We start from the raw sequence: 22,689 nt of genomic DNA on the forward strand, positions 1-22,689 counted from the left end.
TGGCGACTTGCTTCAGTCGCTTAACGGACGATGTCGATTTCACACTCATCCCAAGGTACTTATTGTGATAATGATCTACCACCCTCCCCGCTATTCTCGCTGCAACATGGAAACATTTGTCTGTACGAAACGAAGGTGGGTATACCCCGACAGGGAGGAACGAGTGTGCTCGATTTTTCGTGTAATGGTAGCTTGAGTCGCTTTCGGTATTCATCGATACATGTTTGAAAAGCACAGCCCCCATACCCACGTAATAGTCTGTGCTAGGTCATGGGAATGCAATGTGAAATTATGTGCAAACTTCAGATCATGGACATGGCCATTGGTGTGTACATCCAAACATGGACCGGCTAGTGAGCTCGTTTTTTTTCATGTAATGATAGCTTGTGGTCGCTTTCGCTATTCATCAATACATGTTTGAGAGCACAGGTCCCATAACCGTAATAGCCTATTCTTGTCATAGGGAATGTAATGTGAAATTATGTGCAAACTTCGATGTTCAAGTCCGAGACTAAAAGCTGGTAAAATATAGGGTTAACATAAGACCCGAAAGGAGGACACTTTTCACGGGCTGCAAAAAGTTACTATAGCGGACGAATGATTTGTATGTTTATACATCAAATTTCATGGTGTTGACTAAAAAAGCTCATTTTGTCCCCTGACTTGACTCCCGAAATACCCATCTCTCGTAAACTAGGTCATCATTTAGTGCCATTCGTAGTCTTTTTAGATATTTTAAGATAAAAAAAGGAAGACAATTTGACAAAAAGGAGGATATTTGGACAAATGAGGGACATTTCTTGAACGGAATATACGAGTTATTTCAAACAGTAAATAGTGACTTCGATCGTGTCACACTCGACTGATCACAGCTGATTCGTGTGCATCACACCGAAATTACAAGCATTCGTACGATAAGTGATGAGAGCCCGTCCGTGTGATCATAGCTTCCGTAGTAAAACATAGTAATTTTGTCGAATACCCCACCGTCAGACAGCTGTAACACTAACCAATTCCTTACCCTTTTAGAACTGGTGTGAAGGTCATAGCAACCGATCACCATGCTACAATACTAACAACAACAACCCCACCAAATGAATGCTACGTAATAATATTGTGTGGACGTGATCGATTAGCTTTCATAGTAATACGAACGAGATCTATATAGTTGTTATCGTTTTTTGATGGATAGATTTCATTCAATCATAAACTACTAATATACTTCTTGCGGTGCTAAACCTGATTATACAGATGAATCAAACAGTATTCCGCCAATTGGGAGTAGTTGCCCGTCGTCGTGATTGACCTCCTAGTTCGCGGTGGTAACGAGGAATGTATAACACAAAGTGTAAATTGTATAACAGCGACAACTAACTGTTGTCAATCGCCCGCAACATACAGCTAACCAGTAATCTATAGAGCTTTCAAGAATAAACTAGGAATATAAGCGGTTAGCCCTAACTTGTCGTTCCATGACTGATTAATCCGATTTCGTCACGACGGGTCTCGGTAGTAGTTGCCCCGTACGATATAGTAAATCAATCTCAAAACTTAATTCAACCTAATCCAGAAAAATTTCACAAATACGTTTTTTCTAAATCCTAATCAATGCTCATCTCCGGCGTATACGTACTGGTCAAAACAACAGATTGATGGAGCGTGGCTGACATTGATTGTGACACTCGATCACAGCTTCTTCTGGTGGAATTTTTCGAAACGGTAAATCCAAGGCTAGGACGAGGGGGTCAAACAGCATTTTTATCACGGTAACACTCCGCCGAGTCAATACGTCCATAGTATGATGCTGCAAATATGACATAACATTTGTTGAGGATATGTTACGGCACCCGTGAGCACAACTGATTGTCAGAAGCGAAATTAGTCGAATTCGAACGACAGTGCGTGGCTGCCGAAGCAATATATCCTTAGTATGATATTGGTGTTGGCATAACAAGTGTTGAGGATACGTTACGGTACACGCGAACACAACTGATTCAGTGTTGCCAACTCCGGATGGAAGAAAATCGCTAAAACTGGTGTCAAAAATCGCTAGATGTTGCTAAATATTGAGAAAAAAGCGCTAAAAAATAGCGCTAGATCTACATTAATTGCTAAAGGTGTTAAATTGAACCATAATATCAATACACTCTACTCAGCTGTATTTTACTCGCCTGGGGGCCAAAGTCACTTATCATATTTCTAGTTCATAATACGTAATATTCATCTCTAAGCGGAACAAAACGTGCAGTGCGTTTCGGTAGAGCGGATCGCTTTGCGCAATGATCGCTGTACGTGACCACTGACCCGGTTTGCAGGCATAACCGCTCACTCTATAAGCGTGCCTTGCTCCATGCGTCCGTGAATAGTGATGCGATGTACCGTGGAAATGCGCTTGACTTCTCGAAACTGGGTTGGAGTACTTGAACACGACATGCGACTTGACACACTTGTACGCAACATGCGACTTGACCCGATACAACACGACTTGAACCGGGTTTGCCAGCCACTAAAAGTAGAGGACCAACCCGGAGTAAGAAATTTAATGAATCTGGTCTTAAACGAAAGCCAGTGTCACACTGATTCCGACAATACGAATTAAATTCTTGTAAAGACAATGCAACGACCTCAAAGTAGCCCCAAGAGTCTGAAAATCGACATTGATCAGAACAATCGCTGGACGAAATTGGTCATTGTTATGTCCATTGTGTTGCGGCGGTGCCATTATTGAAGCAATGCTGGTTTTCAGACTTCGAGGGCTGTTTCGGGGTGCATGGTTCCATTGTCCTGACGAGATTTTATTTTGTATCTTCGAAATTACTGCGACACTAGCTTTCGATCAAGGCCAATTATATTAAATTGCAGCACTCAGGTCGCCAGATGTAGCACTGTCAATTATGCTACTTTTAGATTACACAGCAAGAAGAGACACTGTTTGCCCATGCGTAACCGCCAGGAGTTGCGTATCTATCCGTACGTTACTAATCTATCATTAATTTCATTACATATCATTGGAGTCCGCACTCTGGTGGCAGATGAGTCGCCATAGTCGTCGGCCAGAACCGATCTTTATTAGTTATTTTCGGTAAAAAGCGCTAAATAATCGCTAAATACCTTTTCAAAAATCGCTAGATTTATCGCTGGGCGCTAGATCCATATTTTTAGCGCTAAACCGGATGAAAAATCGCTAGATCTAGCGCGAAAATCGCTAAATTGGCAACACTGAACTGATTGTCTATAGCGAAATCAGTCGCTCTCGAACGGCAAGTGCGTGGTGAGCTCGTGATCGATATGTGTATGTTACAGACGGGTAAAGCATTAGTTCGCCAACAGATCGATTCAAGTGGTACAATATACATCAGGGGTGGGCAAACTTTTGAGCTCGCGGGGCCGCATTCAACATTTGAATCCATTCGCGGGCCGCACGATATAGAATTGGGATTCTAAACCAAACGCGATACAAACAGAAGTCCGTAAATGAGTCGATACAAAGTCTCGCTGTACGCAAATTACTGTACAACGACACTCCCCTTACAGCAGAACTATTTTGTCTGGACGGGGGTGGTCACGATTCGTTTCCGGACCCGGCGCAGATTTCATCAGTTTTGGTTAAACCCGGACTGGATGCGGCCAAGTGTCTTTGAGAGCTGGATTTATGTTACATTTTACCAGCCTAATACATGGAAATACCAGGACTTTACGGGCCAGTCGGATTTTTTGGACTTTGATTTTGCAATCCTATAGTCGCAGTGGATTCCGATTTCGAAATCTCCCCCTCTACTTTACACCTCACCTCAGGCTATAGATCGCATAACGTATGATCTACCACAATTCATTGCCATTATTGCACCACCGAGCGCGTTTCAGCCAAATAAGGTCTGTCCACCCCGATGAAGCGAGCTACCCCGATTCGTCACTTGAATCTGACATCGTACTCGCAGTTACCGAGCGGGAAAGCGAGGCTCGAAGGTGTGGCGCAGCAATTCTCTGACGGTAACGCTTCGCCGGTTCAATATATCCGTAGTATGATGCTGCAAATATGCTCGGCGGTGTTGGCATAACATGTGTTGATGAGGATATGTTACGACACACACGAGCACAACTGATTGTCTACAGCGAAATGAGTCGAATTCGAACGACAGTGCGTGGCTGCCGAAGCAATAGTTCCTTAGCATGATATTGTAAATATGCTTGGAGGTGTTGGCATAACAAGTGTTGAGGATATAGTACGGTACACGCGAACACAACTGATTGCCTATAGCGAAATGAGTCGCTCCCGAACGACAAGTGTGTGGTGAGCTCGTGATCGATCGTACATACCGGTAAAGCATGAGTTCGACAACTGATCGATTCAAGTTGTACATCATGTACAGCATACAAAAATAATATACCGCGGTAAATTACACATCATTTACAGACACCGGCATGATTACGCTTGACCAGACGTGAAGCAGTAAAAGAACCCATCACATTGTTTGGTTGGGACTGTCTGTCCGAAGACGCTAGAAAGCGGTAAAGGTGTGGAACAGCAGTTTTTGCTTGCACCAATTACTACAGTATCGGAAATTAACACGTTGATGCGAGTCAAATTGAGAATGAGCTATTTCTTTAATTACTTATTATATTCTAAATGGTACTTTATTCAAGGTAATCTATGTCGGGGGCGCCTAATACCTATTTCTAATACACGACATTCTGGTTCTCGATATGACTCAAAATGACACACATATTTATAACCAGATCAATTCTCCTTACTATTTAAGTCGACAACAAAGCAAGAGCAAGTACGACAGTATGGAACAGACTACATGCGTCACTATGCACAGCCGAACGTATAGACTCCTAAAACACGCACCAGGATCTCACTGATCAGGAGAAAACTATACTGACGTCACGACCAGCAATTATTCCTATGACCCACCGTACACGAAATTGAATCAACCGCGGAACGACGAGTCAACCAGTTTGACGGGTTATTGCTCCCAAGCCACGAAATTGGACCACGAGACGACGGGCCAGGGCAGGCAACTATTATCAAGCCCCGTCCAGGATCTCATGGATCAGAAGAAAACTATACTGACGTCACGACCGGCAATTATTCCTATGACCCCCCCCCCCGTACACGAAATTGAATCAAACGCGGAGCGACAAGTCATCCAGGGGATTTGACGGGCAATTATTCCCAAGACTCGTCCTTGGATTGACCGCGGACCGATAGGTCAGGACAGGTAGCTATTATCAAGACCCATTAAAAAAATACTAAATGTACAAGTCTCGTGTCCAGAGGTCAAGCGAGGTAAAATCAGGAGTGGAAAAGTACAAGTAGAATGACCCAAGTCTCATGTCTGTGTACAAAGGTCAATCCAGATTCTTTGTTCGTTTTCTCTCTATCGGTAATTATTCCCCCTTTTTTTATTGCCGCACACAGGGTCATAAAAGTATTGCTGCAAAATTGAGAATGAGCTAATTCTTTCACTATCTTTTATATTCATAATTCTTGTTTGTTTATTATAAATCGTGTTTTGGCACGTCGTGCACATTTATCTAATTACTTGTGTTGCTGTTATTACTGTGTTGTTGTTTTTTGTTATGAGTATTCTGTTTATTCCGGTTGACGAAGAAATAAATCTCTCTCTCTCTCTCTCATTGCGCGACTGAAAATAAATTATGTAAATATCACGTAGGCCTACCCTACATGTAAGCGATAGGTCGGGTGCGGTTTCGACCAAAATTTATTATACCTTCGCGACTAATCAAGAATCACTACCATGGCGGATGCGGTTGCCAGCTGCAGAAAACAGTTGGTTGTATTCCTTGCTTGAAACATTGAATATTATTAAACTGAATGTTTGGCACGCAAACTGGTAAAAAATGTACATTTTGGATATTTTGGCACGCTGCACACCAAAGGTTGCCGGCCCCTGAAAGCTATTGCGCGCTACTCGTGTACTTGTAACCCCTTCCAGTATTCCAAGTTATATACAACCCAAACTTGTAGGACTGAGACTAGTGTACAATGACGGCTTGCGGAAGAGGCCCGATGTATTATACAAGTACACTTTTGTTGTGGCATGAAAGAAATTGAACAAAATTTCATGGCATCTGCACAATGTATTTTTGGCAAACATTTGAGATACATCGGTCACTGTGTGTATCAGTTAGCGCAGGGATTGGCAACCCCCAGCAGATGATTTTTCATGGCACATCAAATTATTTGACGAACACGACATAATATTATGACCGATGACCATGTTTGTTGCAAAGCATGGAACATAAGTTTTCAAAGTGGAAAAAGCTCGTAGACGATATAATATTATTTTGTAAATCCCCATAAAACAGAGTTATGTAGGCACTAGGCAGGCTTTGGTTATCTTGAAAACATTTTTCGCACCTCGTGATTTACCGTGTCTACTTTCTTAATTTTGGGAAACCCACAAAACATATGTACGGTGACCTAATATGGTATGGAACCGTTTGTTTCGATTGGAGTATTTGGTTGTATTAAGGTTTAAAGTAATCTAGGCTATAACCTAGGCTATAGATCCATCCAAGAAACAAAATGACAAAGTCTGGAACACATGAAGATGCCATCTTGGCGAGACTGAAGAAGATGGACACTGGACAGTAAACTGGAAGATACGCTCAGTGAAGTCAAAGGTTTGACACAGCTGAATATAACACTGCAAAAGCAATATGAAATATTGCAATCTGAGCTTGATAAGACCAACCTAGAGCTTAGGAAACTAAAGGAAGAGAACAAGGAACTCCGGAAAGAGATAGAAACTTGCAAGACTGGAATGGAATTTATGAATGCAGAATTTGAGAGCAACAAAGAAAATCTAAAACTAGCCTCGCAAGAAACCATGCTCAAGGAACACGACAAATTTGAATCAACTATGAGTATCCTGAACAAAAAAATATCTGGCCTAGTACGCACCAATGACAACCTGGAGCAGCAATCTCGAAACAACAACCTGGAATTTCATGGTGTTCCCTACTCCAGAAAAGAAGATCTGCCGGAGACCATCATGAAAATAGCTAACGCCCTGGAAGCTGACATCACTGCGCCACGGATTGTGCACTGCTATAGAGTGCGCTTCAAAAATCCAGACTAAACAGGACCCATTGTAGCTAAATTCTCTTCGGACCAACCAAAAAAAGAATTCCTCAAAGTGAGAAAGGGCAAAAAGGATATCAAGGACTTCGGTGTTGTAGGAATGGAACAACTCTTCCTAAACGAAAATTTAACAAATTACAGAAGAGATGTCTTCTTTGAAGCGCGAGCTGCGAAAAAAGAAAAAAAGCTTCAAATATACCTCTGGACTGCAAATGGGAATATCTACATGAAAAAGAATGATGGCGCACCCAGAATCCACATTGAGTCAAAGGATGACCTCAATAAACTCAAATAGAAGCTGCTATACTGCTCTCTCACTGCAAACGCAACCCACACTAAAAAAATGGCTCAAAACTTTTTCAACATGAGCAACTGCAGATCTATCAATTCAACGAATAGTAGTGACATCCCATCATCTCAAGGAATTTTACTATAACACTTAAACACAAGATCCCTCCAAGCTCATCTAGATGAAATTCCCCCCTGTTTGAGATGTTTAATTGCTCGCCAACCATCATCGGAATCTCTGAGACCAAGTTGAAAGAACATCCAACAACTAATGTCAACCTGACAGGTTTCAACTTTTTACACTCGCCATCTAAAACGAACGCTGGAGGTGTTGGACTATACATCAACGAAGGTGTGAGATATGACATGATGCCCGACGTAAAATTTGAAACCGAAGGCGTAGAATATATATTTGTCAGAGTGCATGTACAAAAAGCTCTCACAGTGGCAGTCATCTACAAACACCCAGGAACAAAGCAAGAGACTTTTGACGAATTCTCAAATATACTGGAAACGCTAACAGCAGCTAACGAACAAATATTTATTATGGGAGACATAAATATTGATTTGCTGAAGACCACCAACTTCAACACAAGGTACCGTGAAATGCTTGATTCTTATGGAATAGCTCAGATAATTACTGAACCCACAAGAATAGCTGACCAATCCAAAACTCTACTAGATCACTTCTACTGCAACACTCATCAATATCAGCTGTCCCCTTTTGTGCTCCAACACAGTATGACTGATCACTATCCCATCATCTGCCACATGAAATTGGCCCTGCCACAATGTGCTAAAGAATTTGAATCTCGAACGCCCTTGAACCCACGCGGTATTGAGGAGTATATTGAAATTGTCAGCAATAACTTCAACAACTACAAAATTCCTCCACTCACAATTGACAACTACAATCGCCACTTTGAAAAATTTATTGAGGAACTGCGGGCAGCCCTTGATACATCTTTCCCAATTAGGAAAGTCAACCGCAATGCAAGGCGCTTGAAATCAAAACCCTGGATTGGTCATGACATACTAGTTGCGATCAAAACAAGGGATTGGATGCATAAGCACTACTATCTGCAAGGCACAAGCGAAGGCAAAAAAGTGTACAAAAATATGCAAACCAAGTGACGCATATGAAAGAAAATGCCAAAAAAGCATACTTCCAAAAAAGATTCGAAGGGTGCTCCAAGGATCCCAAGAATACATGGAAAACAATTGGAGAAATTATCAACCTAACTAAAGGTAATGCTCCCAAGAGTGCTGCTGACATCGAGCTACTCGAAAATGGCAGCATGATCAAAGACCAGCTTGCAGTAGCAGAAAAGTTCAATCAGTATTTTTGCAACATTGGTCCGGATCTTGCAGCTTCAATACCAAACTCCTCCGATGACTTTCTCTCGTACTTGAGTCCCGGCCCTCAGAAATCCATTTTTCTTGAGCCGACAAGTGAAGGAGAAGTTGCCATCATACTATCTGAAATGAAAAGTAGCAAAGCAGTAGGACCCTATCTCATCCCAACGCACTTTCTGAAGCTAGTCTTTAATATTATTGGTGATGTTATATGCATTTTCTTTAATGAGTCGATACGTCTGGGCATTTTCCCAGAGGCACTGAAAACTGCCAGAGTAATGCCAGTGTTTAAGAAAGGCAGTAAAAAGCTAATCTCTAACTACCGACCAATATCTGTTCTGCCAAATCTTGCGACGGTTTTTGAAAAACTGATTGACTGCCGACTCAAAATTTTTTTTGAATTGAATGCAGTACTGTCTCCGACTCAGCATGGATTCAGATCAAACCACAACACCAACCATGCAATACTATCAATTGTAACGGACTATTACAAAACCATCAAGCAAAAAAAAAGTGGCTGCAGCATTTTTATCGACCTCCGCAAAGCTTTCGACACAGTTAACCACAGAATCCTAAGATACAAGCTAGAACACTATGGAATTAGGGGTATTGCAGCAACTCTACTTGAAAGCTACCTGGCAAATCGCAAACAATTTGTTAAACTGGGGACATTAAGATCGACTACCAGAGATATAACTTGTGGAGTCCTACAAGGCTCAGTCCTTGGACCGACTTTTTTCCTCATTTATATTAACGACATTGTTAATGCATCTTTATTCCGCACAACCCTATTTGCTGATGATACTCACCTCTTCATAACCTCCAACACTGTCAATGATTTGCATGCATCCGTGAATAGGGAACTCCCAAAAGTGTCGAGATGGCTGCAAGCAAACAAAGCTTGAATGCAGATAAGACCGAGATGCTCCTTTTAAATAATGCCAATCATAGTTTCACTGTGAACATCAATCATAAACAAATCTCCATATGTGACTCAGCAAAATATCTCGGTGTCACTATTGATGCTAAAATGTCTTGGAAGCAGCATATTGAATGCACAATATCAAAACTAGCTCGGTGTGTGGGAATAATGACCCGTCTGCAATCTTTGGTTTCCAGATCAATACTACGAACCATATATTTTTCTCTTTTCCACTCTCACCTGCAATATGGAATCGTAGTATGGGGAAGTGCATGCAAAACATTTCTGTGCAGAATTCGAACCCTGCAAAACCGTGCGATACGGCTGATCTCATCTGTACCTTTACGTACCAAACTATCGCCTTATTACCGTAAGCACCGAATTTTGCAAGTTGACGACCTATATCGCTTCGAAGTATCAAAAGTCATTCACAAATATTTTTCCAATAGTTTGCCTCCTGTGTTTGATGACCTTTTCATGCCTGCTAAAAATGTCCACTCCCATCACACGAGATCCTCGTCTAAAGGAAATATCTACTTACCCCACCCAATAGCAACTTAACTAAGAGGTCCATCGACTACTCGGGACCTATCATCTGGAATGCATTACCACCACATATCCGTGAATTGCCCTATAATAGATTCAAAAAAGCCCTACTTGATCACCTCTTATCGTTACACTAACACTGTTGCCCTACCTCGCCCAGACATTGCTTCATTCATCATTTGCCACCATCGTTTAATTTTTCTTCTATTTTATTTTTTTAACTACTGTAACTTTTTTTTACAGCCAGACTGTTTAGAGTCAAGTGTACCTGTTTGATGCTGGTGTGATCAGACTAGATGACCCTCACGGTCTTATCGATCATTCCTATCTAATACCGAATACTGTGCATGCATATTTTCTGTACCACCACCACTGCCGTGTGTTATGTATTTTGGTTTGATGAAAATAAAGACTCTCTCTCTCTCTCTCTCTCTCTAGTCTAGGATTGTGTACTGTGCCGTCCGCGGGAGCGCGACTATTTTATACGAACCGACAGTTTTGTGCGGGCATTTTCACGCTGGCGCACATGCGACTACGTGCGCTGTATGCGCCGCCAAAATGATTAGAGGCGATAAAACATTGACATGGAATAACCGACGCACGTTGATCAAAACGGTCGGCATAGATATGTTCACTGGCCACTCTGACCTGTCGCCGAAATGACCGGCGCGAATAGTCCAGCGCCCGCATCTTGAGCCGCACGTCCCAAATGAGGCCCCCAGAGGGAAATAATGAGTCCCGTCTCGAAATGCGAATTTGGAATTGCGTTCGTCTCACGAAACGATATATTGTTTTAGTTTCGTCTGATACGTGTAATCGATTCCAATGTGTCTGGAGCAACGAAAACCTCTACCTCTATACCGCGATCTTGGGGGCTTTGCAGACAAAGGGCATACCAACCTAATTCCAACATCAAACCGACTTGCATGATAGAGGGGAGCGGTTGGCACATTTTTCATCATTGTAACATATATGAGGGGCCTGTCACTTATTGGCTATGGTACCGAACACAGTGGACTTGCAAACGACCACAGAAAATCAATCATGATGCGAACAAAATTAATTGATGCAGATATTGCGTACTTTAAAGCAGTGCTTCCCAACCGGTGGGTCGCGAAGCTATTTCAGGTAAGTCGTGGAGAATTTCTAAATGTTCATGTTACTTATTACATTTGCCAAATGTTGCAAACACTTATCTTCTCACGATTAGACGAGGAAACACTCGTTTGCCTCTCTAGATTATATTGCGCCATAAGCACCTCAAGCCACGTCCCTGGTGCTCACAATAGTTCGTGAGCCAGGATTCCGTGACAGCCATTTAGATTGGAGAGTTAAATTGGACAGTGCGTTATTGTGTATGCCTGAAACTAGGAATTTATTATTTCCTCCATACTCTTTGCGAACGTTGATATGGAAATACAGTAGGCTACTCCTGCCAGATTTGTCACTATATAATCAACTGCCGCGACGCAAGCTATTCACAACCAATTTGTGTTCGGTGTAATAGACAACTTGCTGATTGGATACCCGTTTTCTCGTTTGTGGTATTCATGATGCTTTTCGACTACTATGGCATTTACACCAGGCCGATATTTTTTACTATGATTCCGCATCTGCAGACTGGGAGCACGGTTCACTTCCGGTCTTCTTTAAGACACCACGTAGCCTACGCAGATCGGATGGCGGGGAAGAGGCTAGATAAATCCTTCTCGTTTGTAATCAGAGGCGGTAAATTTAGTCACCGTCGCTACTCAAGTAGAAGTAACGCCAAAATTTCTACTCACATAGGAGTAGGAGTGGCGGTTGACAAGTAAGTAAGAACGTAGGTATTCTACGGCTATTTTAGCCTAAACAACTGAAAACTATCAATTAGAAGTCGTCTAAACTCTACTTACTTAATAAGTAGTGCAAGCAGGCAAAATCTGCTTCAAGTACTTCAAAAAGTAGAAGTACTTCGTTACTGACCACCCCTGTTTGTGATCATGTTACATGTTCAACCAAAAACCGAAAGGGGGTGTGAAATGATCTCATGAATCAACATAAATAATGGAGTATTTATTTTGAGAGGTATTCAACGTTTTGTTTAAATTTTCTTCGCACGTGGCGTCATTTAACGTCGTTAGATATGTTTGTATTATTATGGGTAGGCCTACACCTCTCCTGATGGAAATACGCATAATTTGTAGAAATGGGCATTTCGGTGTCAGCCATTGCCACGCCACGACACACCAATACATATGAAATTTTTTCCAAGCAATTAGTGACAACGGGCACGCCCGAAGATGTAATAATATAAAATTAATTATGTGCCTGAGATTTTCGAAGACACCACCTTTTCCCTCAGCTTTACCAGTGAATCTTATCCCGTGCGCCGAGAAAGGACAAAAGATTAGAGTATATATTTAATTGCCAATATCATCGACCGAATTCAATCACGAATTCCGGAAAATATTCACGCTAGCCGAGACCAGATAACACTCTGACCACATGAAAACTGGACCCCACGAGCAGTGGTGCGTGGCGGAATACTGCACATGACTCCAGAACGCCGCTGACTAGAAATTTGATATACGAGGTTGGCAGAGACCGGAAGATAACTGACGACAACGTGTCCACATGACGAATTATTTCGGAAACAACAATTTGAATCCAGATTCGACGATTTCGTTTGCCGTTAGTTGGTGAAAGGGTGCAGTCCAAGGCTACAACACCAAAGGATAGCAGTTTGAGATCGATTCCAGAACCCCAGTGTTGTAAGCTGCTCAGTGTTCATTGCCATCCTATCAACGTAAGTTGTGTCTCGCAAATCCTCTACCGGGCCACGATCCGACCTACCTATTTCACCTACTTACACTTCATTTCCATTGCCTGTCTTTTTTGTGTTATCTTCTGTCACTTCTCATCCGATGTCCAATACATGCCTCGTATTTCCATGTTGATTTACAGCAAGAGACCAAGATGATCGTCTGATTGAAAGACTACTACAAGTCGTTTCTACCCTAACGATCTTTTCATTCTATTGCGATGTTTGGAAGCAATGAAATTTTATTAATAAACTGAACAAAACACACCGAGTGAGCCTTAGGCTGCTAATAGGTTACTTTTGTAGTCAGTTATCACTGGCTTGTTCGGGTGGCTAAGAAGCGCTGCATCGCAAATTTGGAACATGTTAACCAGTAGAAGTATTGCTATCAGAGGGGAAAATTTTGGATTTAATAAATAAAAATATTTTTTCTAATTCAACTGGCCACAGCACCAAATTGTTAGATTGTCTAAAAACGGTGTGTAACCAATTTGGCCCGATACCAATTAGTAGAAGCGAAGTTATTGAGGTTCAAATACAAAATTTTCAACTCTAATACCTCTGCTTCTACGCGTTGGAATTCAGACACATACTTGGTGCGTCGTTTTTCATACATTTTCATTTTCATTTAATACATACCAAACTTTCTCATTTATCACTCTACACAGTCTACAGGTTGGAATTGTGTCAAATTTGGTGTACAGCGTTTCCCATGCAAATTGGCAAGTTTATCGAGTAGCCAGTTACATTTGAAATAAAAGATTTTTGAACAGCCTCAGTGAGCACTGAGCATGGTTCAACACCCAGGAACAAATCAGTGAGAAACTGCGTAAACGAATGATGCGTGCAACGAACGTGAATTGAAAAGCAACCAATTATTGACAAACACAGTTTAAAATTAATTAACAAAAGGCATAATACAACACATTGAAGGACTAACAAATATAGTAGAAGTGCCGCAGCAAGTCTGAGAAAGAGCCATGTTATCATCCACAATAGTATAAAGGTCGGAGTGTTGATTCATACCATGCCTGAGCAGTGGAAATTAGGCTTCCCGTCACTGAGTATGTGCTGCGGAATATTCGGTTTTAACAGCGTATTGATTTATTTCTTGTAACTTCGTCTGCAGCGCGTTGTCTGCAGTTGTGTTTAGTCGTGTTAGTTTTAACGCATCGAGATCTTCCCAGATTGGTGATGGCTATACATGGCAAATATAGATTGCGACGGCATGTGTACGCCATGAAAATAAGCGAATGAGGCTAATGTTTTAGCCTGATTAGTTTTTTGTTGACATCGACATGATTTAGTCAGATATCACCTGAATATCAAGTTGCCACAGCATGAATACCAAGATGCCTCTTTAAGTGAGACCTTGAACTAAATCCATTCCCGCAGATACCACATATGTGCTTCTTGACACCAGCGTGCATATTGAAATGGGCTTTCAGGTGACCTTTCAGAGAGAATTTCTTCCCACAAATATCACATTCATGATTTTTGACACCAGCATGCATATTCATGTGAGCCTTCAGCCGACCACTATGAGTGAATTCTTTTCCACAAATTTCACATTCATGTTTCTTGACACAGGCATGCATAGTCATGTGTCGGTTGAGGTCACTTTTTTGTAAGAATTTTATCCCACAAATACCACATTTATGATTCTTGACACCAGCATGCATAGTCATGTGTCGGTTGAGGTCACTTTTTTGTATGAATTCTATCCCGCAAATATCACATTTATGATTCTTGACACCACCGTGCATAATTAAATGAGCTTTCAGGTGACCTTTCAGAGTGAATTTCTTCCCACAAATATCACATTCATGATTTTTGACACCAGCATGCATATTCATGTGATCCTTCAGACTACCGCTCTGAGTGAACTCTTTTCCACAAACTTCACATACATGATTCTTGACACCAGCATGCCTAGTCATGTGTCGGTTGAGGTCACTTTTATGTATGAATTCTATCCCGCAAATACCACATTTATGATTCTTGACACCAGCATGCATAGTCATGTGTCGGTTGAGGTCACTTTTATGTATGAATTGTATCCCGCAAATACCACATTTATCATTCTTGACACCAGCATGCACATTCATGTGAACCTTCACGCCATGACTCCGAGTGAACTCTTTCCCACAAACTTCACATACATGATTCTTGACACCAGCATGCGTAGTCATGTGTCGGTTGAGGTCACTTTTTTGTATGAATTCTATCCCGCAAATATCACATTTATGATTCTTGACACCACCGTGCATATTTAAATGAGCTTTCAGGTGACCTTTCAGAGTGAATTTCTTCCCACAAATATCACATTCATGATTTTTGACACCAGCATGCATATTCATGTGATCCTTCAGACTACCGCTCTGAGTGAACTCTTTTCCACAAACTTCACATACATGAAACTTGACACCAGCATGCATAGTCATGTGTCGGTTGAGGTCACTTTTATGTATGAATTCTATCCCGCAAATACCACATTTATGATTCTTGACACCAGCATGCATAGTCATGTGTCGGTTGAGGTCACTTTTATGTATGAATTCTATCCCGCAAATACCACATTTATCATTCTTGACACCAGCATGCATATTCATGTGAGCCTTCAGCCCACCACTCCGAGTGAATTCTTCTCCACAAATTTCACATTTATGTCTCTTGACACGAGCATGCATAGTCATGTGTTGGTTGAGGACATCTTTCAGCATGAATTCTTTGCCGCAAATATCACATTTATGCTTCTTGACACCACCGTGCATATTTAAATGAGCTTTCAGGTTACCTTTCAGAGTGAATTTCTTCCCACAAATATCACATTTATGATTCTTGACACCAACATGCACATTCATGTGAACCTTCACGCCATGGCTCCGAGTGAACTCTTTTCCACAAACTTCACATACATGATTCTTGACACCAGCATGCATAGTCACGTGTAGGTTGAGGTCACTTTTTTGTATGAATTCTATCCCGCAAATATCACATTTATGATTCTTGACACCACCGTGCATATTTAAATGAGCTTTCAGGTGACCTTTCAGAGTGAATTTCTTCCCACAAATATCACATTCATGATTTTTGACACCAGCATGCATATTCATGTGATCCTTCAGACTACCGCTCTGAGTGAACTCTTTTCCACAAACTTCACATACATGATTCTTGACACCAGCATGCATAGTCATGTGTCGGTTGAGGTCACTTTTATGTATGAATTCTCTCCCGCAAATGCCACATTTATCATTCTTGACACCAGCATGCGTATTCATGTGAGCCTTCAGACTACCGTTCTGAGTGAATTTTTTTCCACAAAATTTACATTTATGATTCTTGACTCCAATATGTATATTCATGTGGGCCTTGAGGATACTGTTTAGAGTGAATTCTTTCCCGCAAATTTCACAATGATAATTCTTGATATCAATATGCGTAGCCATGTGGTTCTTGAGTTCATGCTCGCAATAAAATTCTGACCCACAAACTTCACATTGGTGATATTTTTTGTGACAACGAAGACTCATGCCATGTGATTCCATATTTCCTGGAGCTGATAGCAGGTGTAACCATATGAAATTCAAATTGATTCTGAGGTTCAGAGTATCGAATATGAGATCCAAATGAATTCAGGTGTCGATTTCTTCTCAAAATGCCCAGTTTGGTGATAATATAATATTTTGTTAACTATATTGCTCTAAGATATACATTGTTAGATTTTGTAATCTGAAATTTATTGCAGAACAATAGGATATAATATACAATCACAGACAGGGCGACAGGACAATGTCAATTAGCATATTTTAATCACAGTTATTGTGCTTGTATCGAATTTTGTCACTTGAAATCCGAACAATATATCCACATTATGAAAATACATTGTCAGAATGACTTGGCCGAGTCCACTGATATAACTTTTATCGAAAAGCACATCCACCAAAATATACACTGAAAATTGGGACCACAAAGCTGATAAAGATAATTTCAAATACAGACTTACTGATGGTGTTGATTTAGGAGAATGTTATATTTTAGTAGCTAACTATTTTTGTTCCATAATAAGGACTTAAACAGCATCAGTGGTATGTTGATGAGGCAAGGTGCGAAGTCCAAAAGTATAGAAGCTGAGATATGACAAGAAGGGTATAGAAAACCATTTACTACACACAAACATACGCCGATAAGGACAAAACAATATTTAATGTTTCACGACCTCAAGACGACCTTACAGTAATGATAGGCCTACATTTAATATTTTTACCATGTACTAAAATGCTTTGATGGATATTGAGAAGGCACCAAAAAATTAAACAATGCAGCTACTATAAGCCCAACAAACAAGGATACCGATCAGGGAATCAAAAAACTGTTTTGATTGGATCACCAGCCAACTGAATGATAATAGGCATTGACCTTATCGACTCGTTTCAACGTATTTCTACATACGGTACCAACATTCCTAAAATATCCATATTTCACTAAAATTCACAAACCGGACCCCACCTTGACCTGATCCTAAACTGAAACCTGCAAGCATACAGCATTCATACATTATACACATACTGCCCTGTATTATCAAGATCATACTCGTTTGATAAAAATCTGCACTCAGAAAATAGGATTAAAATACTGAAATGAGTGGCTAAAAACAATAAGACTGACTTAAATGAGTAACTATAAAATTGTAGAGTGAGGGTAGATAAAATTATATCAATGACTATACCACAAATTTAGCCCTCAATGAAAACAATTGATACAGATTCAGAACAGGTTATTCCAGATGAATCAAGATCAAGCTACCGTACCTGTTAAAGTTGTGGTTCTAACTCTTCGTTAACCTGGGTAACTTGCGCTTATTTGCAAGCCTTCGGGAACGCGAAATATTCATTCAGTCTTTCAAAACATGAATTGAACACATTATACATCTAACTCATCGATACCTAACGTTTTACCAACCTGGGGAACATCCATTGCTAATCTCTAGCTCTACAGGTACAGATCTTCAGGTCCTTCGGGTTCGGGATTCACAAATTTTCGCTGAGTCATAAAACTAAAATTCGATCATATATTACACATCTAAATACGGCGTGTGCGCTCTAAAAACTGATCTCTCGCAAACAGGGTCGTAACTGCCGCACCTCAAACCCCCCGATTGGGGCGACTACCAAGACATAAAAAATTTCAGGCCATGCAACTTGTCACTCCATGAAGTGTGACAGAACGATTGGCGGCGAGAAAACCTTGGCGGCGGCGAGAAAACCTGGGCCGAAATGGACAGCCCTTATGCTGACGGAAAACTTCGATATACATAGGCCTTGTCCATAGGAGCCTAAATGGCTGGCGATGAATGTTCCTGCCCTTACGATCTGAACCCCACAAGACAAATGCCTACCCGCATGGAAAATTTAATTGCCAGTGAAGGAATACCAACTTGAAGTCGTGTGTGTCTTTCAGCTTGGTACGTTTGGGCGATTTCAATTTCTTTGATATAACAGACGTAGGCCTAAGCCTCGTGTAATGAAGTTTTTATACTGCCCGAATATGTTTAAATATCATTTATGGGCCGTACATGTTTGCAAGACACCTCATTCGGCTTTACCGAGAAATCTTATTACGTGAGCAAGGAGGATAAAAAATTGCTAGCAACATAATAAGCAATTCCCGATGATATTGACCGATTCAATCATGAATTGTTGAACATTTTCGCGCTTCGCGCGTTTAGGCGAAGTAATGGGTCTCACTATAAACAACAATAAATGTCGGTTACCAATAAATGTCGGTTACCAGTCGCGGCAAACCCGATTAACCTGTGGGGCGTCTGGGGTAGAGGTCGACTGATATTGATTTTTACAGGCCGATACCGATACCGATATATCGGCACACTCACAAGGCCGATAACCGATATCATAAGGCTTTATTAGTATGGAAGGAGCAGAGAACAATTTCACCAAAAATATTATATATTAGGCAAGATGGCACTTGTTCATGCCACAGAAAGCTGAACAACAAACGAGAAAACTGAAATTGAAATGATTATTGCTTAATGGTGTGCATTCGCTGAAATTTGGGATAACCCAAAAAGCAAAACATGGAACAGAATTGCAGATCAGTTCAGAAAAGGTAGATTGTAATGCAGTAAGCATAGTTTCTCTGCATGCTCACCCAGTTAACTCGTCCTGCAAGGGTAAATCTGTCATATATCACCCTTTGCGTCGTCGATTTCTTGAGATTGAGAACATGGAGCATTGAATTTCCAATATTTTTTAATTTTTTTTTAATGTTAAATATCGGCCTTCATAGGCCGATATCGATAAATCGGGAAAGCTCTAAATATCGGACTCGATAATCGGCAATTTCGATAATCGGGCGACCTCTAGTCTGGGGCCGAAGCTCCCAAGAAGTTTGGGCCAAGAACAACGTTATTTTTTGTGGGGGCGGATGAAGTGCTGTTATGGTCCTGCTCGCATAACAAAATCTAGTCTATAGTATAATAAAAACCGGTAGGCTATTGGTCCGTGTATATTTTGTGGGTGATCGATATCAGAGGTGATCGGAATCCTAAACTCAGTAATACGGGAAGTCCGGGAAGTCTGGCTGGTAACTTTCCAATTCAGAGTCTCAAATAAATCCTGCCAATATCATTATAATTTTTATTATTTCAGCGAAAAAACAACAACTAAAATCCGAGTTAGAAAGTAATCCGACTAAATCGCTGTATGCGATCTAGTTAGGAGACAGGTTGTCATTCAATGATTGGGGCATGGGGCATATTCTCCTACATCGATAACAAAATCACAACACTATAATCATTGAATGGCAAGTCCATAACGGCAACTTCGGAAATGTAAGTTCCTGTAAGTTCCTGTATGTTGCTTGTCAGCTTATTCTATTTTCGTGATCCCCTATTTCAGTCTTAAAAGTAACCTTATTTCAAATTATATCACCAACGTTTTCATGGGGCTATTCCATTTTAGTTGATGCATTCCTAGCTAAACAGTGACATATTCATCTGACTATTTAAACCAGTGATGCGGAAGTGGGCGCCAGCGCCCCGTTACGGGCTGAGGGCGTTGATGAGCGTAAAGGTGGTGCTGAATATGTAATGTACGATTGGGGGGGGGTCAGTATTCAGATAATGCAGTGTGGGGCATATGAAATACTTGCGAAAAATGAGACCTATGATTGTTGATACCTGCATGCATATTCATGTGAGCCTTCATACCGCCTCTCTGAGTGAATTCTTTTCCACAAACTTCACAAACATGATTCTTGACACCGGCATGCATGGTCATGTGTCGGTTAAGGTCATTTTCGGACTCAGCAGCCCCAATATACCCAGAAACCATTAAAATGTCTTCGGCAATCGATTTTTTTGCCATTGTAATAACTTGCTTCCGAAAATTAAATAACAATAATTATTCAGGGGTGGGCAAACTACGCCTCGCGGGCCGCATGCGGCCCGCAACACCGTTTTGTGCGGACCGCGAGAGTCTAGAGCAGGGGTGGGCAAACTACGGCCCGCGGGCCGCATGCGGCCCGCAACACCGTTCTGTGCGGCCCGCGAGCGTCCAAAGAAACTTTTTAGAAATATTGATAAAATGCGTACTAAAAATCGAATTAATGCAGGGACTTGATTAACTTTTTTCTAAGTATATTTCACCATGATAATTCTAAGACAGTGGTTCTCACTGGTGGGCGCGCCTCCCTTGAGGGCGTGAAAGCATCTGAAGGGGTGCGCGAAGCTGAGCTCGACTGAAAAATTTTTTCGCGCTCCGCGCGATTTACATCCAATTCAAAGGTATTGATCTATATTTAGTCTGAATTGCATAATTAAAAATCTGCCATCCAACTACCCGTTAGGTTTGTTAGCATCCTGGTTGCGTTTTGTGATATGACGATAAGGGGGCGCGAAATCTTTCACCATCATAAGGGGGGGAGCGTGTCCTAAAAAGTTAGTCCGAGAACCACTGATCTAAGGTAAATACTTGATATAACAGCGGGATAGCTGCAACGACATATTGACATAATTTGGATCACGGGTGGGATTTCAGATTGGCCACTCCATTTTTAATTATTTCAGTGTTGTGCTTATAAAAAACGATTCGGGCGTGTCTTTTTAGGTAGATTCGTTGTCTGTATGCGTAGAATTGGGGTATTTATATTTTATCTAGACATAGTAGAAGCGTGTTTGATGCTAACATGGTTATGATGCTGTCAGCATTGTGTGTCCTGGAACTGAACCAAAAGTGGAATTAGTAGATCTATGAACAGATCGCTGGTCACAGATTGAAATTTCAATCCTGTTCTAAGAATCGGACCAACCGACTTTTATCTCTATAGTTTTGACAAATTGGTTATTGAGGTCCGCAAGCCTATGAAATCTCGCCACTCTACGTTTCTGACGGGTGTACGATATCATCAAAGCAATGTTTGACTTGTTTTAAATGTAAGCACATATATTATCTCTGTGTCCTCACTATATAATCAATATTTCGTTTTCGTTTATAATCCCAATTTTATATAGTGCGGCCCGCGAATGGATTCAGATGTTGAATGCGGCCCGCGAGCTCAAAAGTTTGCCCACCCCTGGTCTAGAGAAACTTTATCATTTTCTATTTCTTACACCATGATAATTATATGACACTGGGGTGCGTGAAAGCATCAGAAGTGTGGCGCGAAGCTGAGCTCAATTAAAAAAAAGTTTCGCACGTTTCGCGCGTTTTACCGAAAATTTCATAATTGTTGCTCTGTATTTAGTCTGAATTTCAGATTTTAAAATCTCTCATCCATAGTCGTAACCGTCCATGCCATCAAACTCTCCGTTAGATTGCTAGCAACCTGGTTGCGTTTTGTGATATGACGAACCGGGGGCGCAAAATCTTTCACCATCATAAGTGGGGGGGGGGAGGCGTGTCTTAAAAAGTTTGAGAACCACTGTTCTAAGGTAAATACTTCCAATTTTATTTTTTATGTTTAATTTCTGGCGCGACAGCCCGATCTCAAGGCCCACACACAGTTTGAAAGGAATCAGCGGCTAAACATCACAGAAATCCTAAACGAGATTGACATAATTCGGATCACGAGTGGGATTTCAGATTGGTCACTACAGTTTTAATTATTTCAGTGATGTGCTTATAAAAACCGTTTCGCGCGTGTTTTAGGTAGATTAATTCTCTTTATGCGTAGAATTACGGCATTTATATTTTATCTACACATAGTAGAAGCGTGTTTGAAGGTATATGGTTATGATTCTGTGAGCATTGTGTGTCTGGAACTGAACCAAAAGTGAAACTAGTAAATCTATATCCACAGATCGCTGCTCACAGATTAAATTTTCAAACCTGTTCTAAGAATCGGGACAACCGACTTTCATCTCTATAGTTTTGACAAATTGGTTATTGAGGTCGACCAGCCTGTGTAATCTCGCCACTATCTTTCGGACGCGAGTACGATATCATCAAAGCAATGTTTGTTTTGTTTTAAATAAGCACATATATTATCTCCATGTCCTCACTTTATAATCAAATACCAATATTGCGTTTTGGTTTATAATCCCATTTTATAGTGCGGCCCCCGAATGGATTCAGATGTTGAATGCAGCCCACGAGCTCAAACGTTTGCCCACTCCTGCGTTAGATGATACTTTCCTCA

At 41.0% G+C, this 22,689-nt stretch overlaps 2 protein-coding genes across 2 annotated transcripts in view; one reads left to right on the top strand and one right to left on the bottom strand.

Moving 5' to 3' along the window:
- The first annotated feature begins 6,477 nt into the window (after positions 1-6,477).
- LOC145449861 (sedoheptulokinase-like) overlaps positions 6,478-22,689 on the top strand; it is a 105,296-nt gene continuing 89,084 nt past the window's right edge. Inside the window, exon 1 of the mRNA XM_080328305.1 lies at positions 6,478-6,503. The gene's annotated coding sequence lies outside the window, so the exon portion shown is untranslated. The remainder of the gene's footprint in view (positions 6,504-22,689) is intronic.
- LOC145449855 (uncharacterized) lies at positions 11,234-17,836 on the bottom strand. The gene has a single exon (XM_080328299.1). The coding sequence runs from the start codon at positions 16,578-16,580 to the stop codon at positions 14,355-14,357; it is 2,226 nt and encodes a 741-aa protein (XP_080184425.1). The 5' UTR covers positions 16,581-17,836; the 3' UTR covers positions 11,234-14,354.

This window comes from Botryllus schlosseri, chromosome 11, assembly GCF_051294905.1.
Source record: "Botryllus schlosseri isolate E-star chromosome 11, Bs_hap1, whole genome shotgun sequence".
NCBI classification, from domain to species: domain Eukaryota; kingdom Metazoa; phylum Chordata; class Ascidiacea; order Stolidobranchia; family Styelidae; genus Botryllus; species Botryllus schlosseri.